This window comes from Mastomys coucha, unplaced genomic scaffold, assembly GCF_008632895.1.
Source record: "Mastomys coucha isolate ucsf_1 unplaced genomic scaffold, UCSF_Mcou_1 pScaffold1, whole genome shotgun sequence".
In the NCBI taxonomy this organism is placed as follows: Eukaryota; Metazoa; Chordata; class Mammalia; order Rodentia; family Muridae; genus Mastomys; species Mastomys coucha.
This window is the reverse complement of record NW_022196891.1, coordinates 33098995-33105628: the sequence shown is the minus strand read 5'-3', so window position 1 is coordinate 33105628 and position 6634 is coordinate 33098995. Positions and strand designations below refer to the sequence as shown.

The 6634-nt window shown below is 38.8% G+C and overlaps 1 protein-coding gene across 2 annotated transcripts in view; it reads right to left on the bottom strand.

The window, feature by feature from the left end:
• Ddx59 (DEAD-box helicase 59) overlaps nucleotides 1–6634 on the bottom strand; it is a 28033-nt gene that overhangs the window by 4936 nt on the left and 16463 nt on the right. For both annotated transcript variants that reach the window (XM_031384048.1, XM_031384051.1), the window contains exons 5-7: nucleotides 5304–5555; nucleotides 4045–4197; nucleotides 3262–3390 (exon numbers count right to left, since the gene is read on the bottom strand). In XM_031384048.1, the coding sequence (XP_031239908.1) occupies nucleotides 3262–3390; nucleotides 4045–4197; nucleotides 5304–5555 (534 nt within the window). The remainder of the gene's footprint in view (nucleotides 1–3261; nucleotides 3391–4044; nucleotides 4198–5303; nucleotides 5556–6634) is intronic.

The window sequence follows — 6634 nt, the reverse complement described above, 5'->3', positions numbered from 1 at the left end:
CAGAATCTAAAAATGGAAATAGAAACAATAAAGAAATCAGAAAGAGAGACAACCCTGGAGATAGGAAAGTAACTGGGACTAGCCGGACTGAAAACCTAGGAAAGAAATCAGGAGTCATAGATGCAAGCATCACCAACAGAATACAAGAGATAGAAGAGAGAATCTCAGGGGCAGAAGATACCATAGAAAACATTGACACAAACAGTCAAAGAAAATGCAAAAGGCAAAAAGATCCTAACCCAGAGCATCCAGGAAATCCAGGATGCAATGAGAAGACCAAACCTAAGGATAATAGGTATAGAAGAGAGTGAAGACTCCCAATGTAATGGGCCAGTAAATATCTTCAACAAAATTATAGAAGAAAACTTCCCTAACCTAAAGAAAGAGATGCCCATGAACATACAAGAAGTCTACAGAACTCCAAATAGACTAGACCAGAAAAGAAATTCCTCCCGTCATATATAATAATCAAAACACCAAATGCACTAAGCAAAGAAGGAATTTTAAAAGCAGTAAGGGAAAAAGGTCAAGAAACATATAAAGGCAGGCCTATCAGAATTACACCAGACTTCTCACTAGAGACTATGACAGTTAGAAGATCCTGGGCAGATGTCATACAAACCCCAAGAGAACACAAATGCCAGCCCAGGCTACTATACCCAGCAAAAATCTCAATTACCATAGATGGAGAAAACAAGATATTCCATGACAAAACAAAATTTACACAATATCTTTCCACAAATCCAGTCCTACAAAGGATAATAGATGGAAAACATCAGCATAAGGAGCAAAACTACACCCTAGAAGAAGCAAGAAAATAATCTTTCAACAAATCCACACAAACCTAATTCCACCTCTTATGACAAAAACGACAGGAAGTAACAATTACTTTTTCTTAATATCTTAATATGAAAATTAATATTACCAACATATCCTACTCAATTGAAATCCAAAAACATGAGGAATTAGAAACCTGCTGATTGTCATCCAATGGTCTCTCTAATTTGGTAATTGGAGAAATAGGTTCAATATTACACAATCTATATACACTTTCAGCTTGTTTGTTCATGACAGTGTCTTGCTGTGTACAACATAATGGTCTTGAGATCTTGCTTCTCCTATCTCAGCCTCTCTATTAGTAGTATTGTTTATTTCATGTTTTTATACTATACAATGGTTTTCAAACAGCTTACATATTTTAAAAGTATTTATATACCCAAAAGAAATGTAGACAATTAAATTGGGACGGGGCTTGTAAGAGAACAACAAAGAGTGAGACTGAATGCTTTGCTTGACGTTTGCAACTCTTGTATCAAGTTACCACAGTAAGAGCCAAGATTTTAAGCTCTACTAAATACAAAACAGACAAATAAACAAAAATACTTTATATATTTATGTTAATTTAGAAAATATTAGTAGTTATGTATTATTTTGAAATATACAGTTAATACATTTGGAGTTATTTAAAATTTATATTGAGAAAAACGTATGTATTGCCGTAGACAAGCATCTACATAAGACTGTTAAATTGATTGTTGTTTTATATCAAAGAACTTATAACATTTTATAAATTTTAAAGAATATGACAAAAAAGATCCGGTCAGTGGTGGTGCACGCCTTTAATCCCAGCACTTGGGAGGCAGAGGCAGGTGGATTTCTGAGTTTGAGGCCAGCCTGGTCTACAAAGTGAGTTCCAGGACAGCCAGGACTATACAGAGAAACCCTGTCTTGAAAAACCAAAAAAAAAAAAAAAAAAAAAAAAAAAAGATATTGTAGGTATTGAAGGGGGTCTCTGGGAGGAGTTGGGTACAAAAGGGAAACAAGAATGTGATTTAATTCTATTTACTTAAAATGTTTTTAAATGTTAACAAATACAGATAAATTGAAATTATGTAATTTTTCTCATCATAATACAATAAAACTTAAAAAAAAAAGAAAGAAAGAAACCTTCTATATTCACCAAGCCCAGAGGTCATCACTGGATTGTAGTGATGAAAGCCACAGAGTCAGCCTTGGGATGGAAGGTTAAATGACTATAATCAGCATATCCTAAGCGGCAAAGAAGTGTCTCAATATTGTAACATTCAGAAAAATTTCTACCCAAAATCATGAAATGCTTGCAAGGAAACATTTCATTTGTTCCAAAAATTATCTCCTGCAGGATATTTAATTCCTGATTAAGTCTAAGTAAAACTCGAAGCGGCCACACAGTGCAGACACTGAAAACGTAAGGCACCACGGCACTGGGACGCGAGCCCAAGAGCATCATAGAAAGGCTGCACTTGAGGTGTGTAAACGATGCCGGAGAAGGAAGACAGGGAGCAGGCAGTGAGATAACAGCGCACCAAGCAAGGCTCTGTCTCTGCCAGAAAGAGGGGCATTGTCACTCTTGGCAGCAAAGGAGACAAATGAAACTTTAAAAGGTGAAAGCTAGGACAAGCAAGGATATGAAGAGAAGACATGATTCCTACGACAACAAGCATTTAAAGGTTCACCTTTACTCTGGCTACAGAGGCAGCTCCAAGCCAGCTTTGAAAACAGCTTTCTTCTCTAAATAGAAACACTACCCGTGGGCTCAAGGAAAGAAATCAAATAAAAAGAAGCAAAAATCAACTAAGAACTTAGAGCCTGAAATGGTTTTTAAATATTTAATTTATTTCTAATTTATGTGTATGAGTGTTTTGCCTCTATCTGTGCACCCTGTGCAGGCCTAGTGCCAGCAGAGCCAGAGGAGGGTAAGTGGTCCCTGAAACTGAAGCTGCAGAAGCTTGTAAGCAGCTCTGTGGGTGCAGGGAACTGAACCAGCTCTCCTGCAGGGACCAAGTACTCTTAACCACTGAGCTATCTCTTCTACCCCCTAACATTAGAAAAACTCAACCGTTTAGGTTGCTCATTTTCAGTTTTTAATATAGTTTAGGTGTATAGATTTTAGAACCAGAATTTTTTTCTAGGCATATATATTAATTTTTTAAAAGTTTTTAAAAACTATTTTGTGTGTGAGTGTTTTGTCTGCATGTAGGTATGTATACTATGTGTATGCCATACCTGAAGAAGTCAAAAGAGGGTATCAGAGACCCTGGGACTAGATATATATGTGTGTGTATGTACATGTGTATATGTATATATGTGTATGTATATATTTTTTAAGACTAAAAATATGTAAATTTTTATGTTCTGCTTTTTAAAAATGTTTTCTCACCCAGTCAACAGTGTATTTAATCAGATCCAACAATGAACTAGCAGGATAGAGACACCCTTTACCTGGTGAACATATTCATCCATGCTTGAAGGCATATCAAAATTCACTACCAGCTTGACGTTGACCAAGTCTAGGCCTCGGCCCAGGACCCCCGTGCTCACCACGACCTCATAGTCTCCTTCCAGTAATCCCTTTCCAATAAAGAAAAAAAAATGTTCATTATTCAGGCCAGGAGTGGTGGTGCACACCGATAATCCCAGGACTTGGGAGACAGAGGCCAGCCTGGTCTAGAAAGAGTCATTATGTCAGCTCCATAGATGGCCTAGAGATTATCTAGAACTTATTTTATATGGCACTGTCGTAATTCTGGCGGCAGCTGCTGCTGCTGCTTCTTCTTCTTCTTCTCCTTCTCCTCCTCCTCTTCCTCCTCCTCCTCCTCCTCCTCCTCCTCCTCCTTCTTCTTCTTGACCTTAGTATTTTGCTGCAATTTCCTTTCAATAAATAGGAGTCTTACTCTTGAAACACGAATGCAGCTTAGGTTTTTTCTAACCACCATGGAATTTATTTTACTAATTTACTCAAGCAAATCTCTTCATACAGCAAGCCTCTGCTCTTCCCTAAACCAAACTGACCTGATTTCTGAGAGTAGACTGTGAGTAGCTATCCGTTTAGCACACACCCTCTAGAGAGCAGGCTTATTGCTCCTGCATACAGAGGCCTAAGCAGGAGGGATAATGTCACTGAGAAGGTCTGATATAGACATAACCAGCCGCTAACAGGTCACCTGTTGGAAATGCCATTCCATAGATCTGGAAGGCAGAGAGCACAGAACACTGAAAACCCACCTTCAGTATGTCCCTCCTTTCCACTTGAGACTTCTCTGAGTGGATGGACGTGCTGTTCAGACCCGTGATCTTCTGAACCGCCTCGCTCAACAGATCTGCACCTAGTTTGCAGTCCACGAATACTAACACTGGAGGCTTAAAGAGCTTCTGATCCTGAACAACGAAACAAGAAATTAAATTATTCACAGAGCATAATTTACGTGGAAAACATCTCTGAAACCATTAGCATGAGCTAATTATTGAATGGTTTACAAATACCACTAAAAGGAAATTATAATTTTTTTATGATCTAAAATAAAAACATTCTTCTAAAACTAATGTTCTCATCTAAGGATACACAGCCTTCTCATTTCATTTTTCATCATTAATATTACAAATGTATTTAAAATTTAAGACCCATTACCTAATTCTTAACCCTGCTCACTAACCAACACCAGCTGTCTTTAACTGAACACCGTATTTTTAAGTAACTACTGGCAAATATTGGCCACTCTAACAAGTTTGCTTAAATTAGTTCAAAGATTCTCAAGGACAGAACACCCAAGAAACACTTTGAAAAAAATATATGCAATTTTTAAAAGTTAAAATATTGAGGAATTATGAGTGCATGCATGAGTGTGTGTGGGGAGGGGGGAGGAGGATCATATTCTGTAGTTCAGGCTCACTGAGCTCAATTAGTAGCCCTAGGTAGTTCCAAATACAAGGCTATTCTTCTGCCTCAGCCTCCCTAATATTGAGTGGGATTATAGGCAGGAGTCACTATGCCCAACTCATGAGAGAAATACTCTTCATATTTACATAATAAGGAAAAAACAGATTTTGAGCCAGAAGGTGTGGCCCAAACATACCTACCTAACACACCATGAGCTGAAGGAGGGTTATGACTTCCAAGCCTGCTTGTTAGACCTCAAAAGGAAAACAAAATGTACCCCTCCAAACAACTAGGCACCTATACTGCATATTTTTAGAGCTGGGTTGGTAGCAAATACCTTTACCCCCAATACTGAGGATATGGAGGCAGGAGGAATGTCATGAGCTATATAGTTTCGGGTAAGCCAGGGATACATAGCAAAATCCTGCATTAACCAACATCAGAAGCAAATTTCATTTGGTCCTTACAGGATTCTGTTGTGTAAAGGGATTTACCACTAAAAATCTGCACCAGACCTCCCACAAGCTTCCCTTAAGTGTCACTCTCCCTGGAGCTGTGGGAAGGCAAACACATGTGACAAAACATGGCTGATGGTCTGAATACTCACATTTAGGATTTCAAATAACTTCTTCTTTTTGGCTGGGTCTTCCACCCACAAGATGATCTGCCGCACACTGGAGCAGGGCAGGTTCTTGTCCCCGGTGATAATCCTCACAGGATTGTGCAGAAGCTGGTCTGCGAGCTGTTCTATTCTATCTGGAATCGTGGCAGAAACCAAGACTGTCTGACAGTCACCAGGAGTGTGCTCCAAAACATCCAGCACTTGCTGCTGAAAGCCCATCTTCAACATGGTGTCAGCCTGAAAGGAAAGCATTTGACATCAGGCTTACTCAGCACTAAACCCCAGAACCGCTCTGGATAAGATTGAGTGATTAAGAACAGGGAAAATTAAAAACATGAAAAAAATACATTACAATGTCAAAAGACCAACAGGGAAATGTTATGTAAAATTATAGACTATATAACTTAATGATATGGATTATTATTATTATTAATAGCTATAAGAATAGATATCCTATATCCTATTGATATGCTTATCAATAAAGTGCTTTTTAATTATGGCAACATATAGTACTGTGTCATTATGAAAAATGACCAGAAAGTTCTTTACTGGGTAATAAATGATTGCTTGGAGAAAATAAACAAACATTGTACGACACAATACTATTTATACTCCAAAGCGATGTAAGCAATGTAGTCAAGAAATTAATTAAGCTGGGGGAACAGTTTCCACTGGGATCCTAGCACTCAGGAGGCTAAGGCAGGAGGACTGAGTTCAAGGCCAGACGGAACTACAGAGTAAAGCCCTGACACGGGCCAGGTGCTCGGTACGCTTCTGCTTCTCAATGCTGAGAGTTTAACTCAGGCTCTGCACACGCCAGTGTCCCACTATTGAACCACATCTGCTGGTCTTAGATTTTGGAGACAAGATCTTGATATGCAGGCTGTGCTGACCTTGAACTCATGATCTTCCTGCCTTAGCTTTCAAGTGCTAGGTTTATAGGCATCATCTACCATGGCTGTTAGGGTTCACTTTTGGTTTTTCAGAGTTTTATTTCCTTCTAGCTGTGGATATGTCCTATGTAACAAAATTATTTTAAATTAAAAAATTAATCTTGGGGATAGTTATGGTTTAAATGTTGACTATGGTTCAAATGTTGGTATTTCTTCAAATGTCACGCCGAGACTTTACCACTGATATGGGTTGGTGTGCTCTGTTACAATCTATCCCCGAAAGGTGTTTTCATTCAAATCTCAGCATAAACATCCCCTTCCCAGACAGCCTCTGGTTACCAATCTAAGGAAGCCCACGGTTTGTCCCTGCCATACTGCATGGGTAGGTACTTGCCACAGCTCCATGGGCAGAGCTCACAAGCA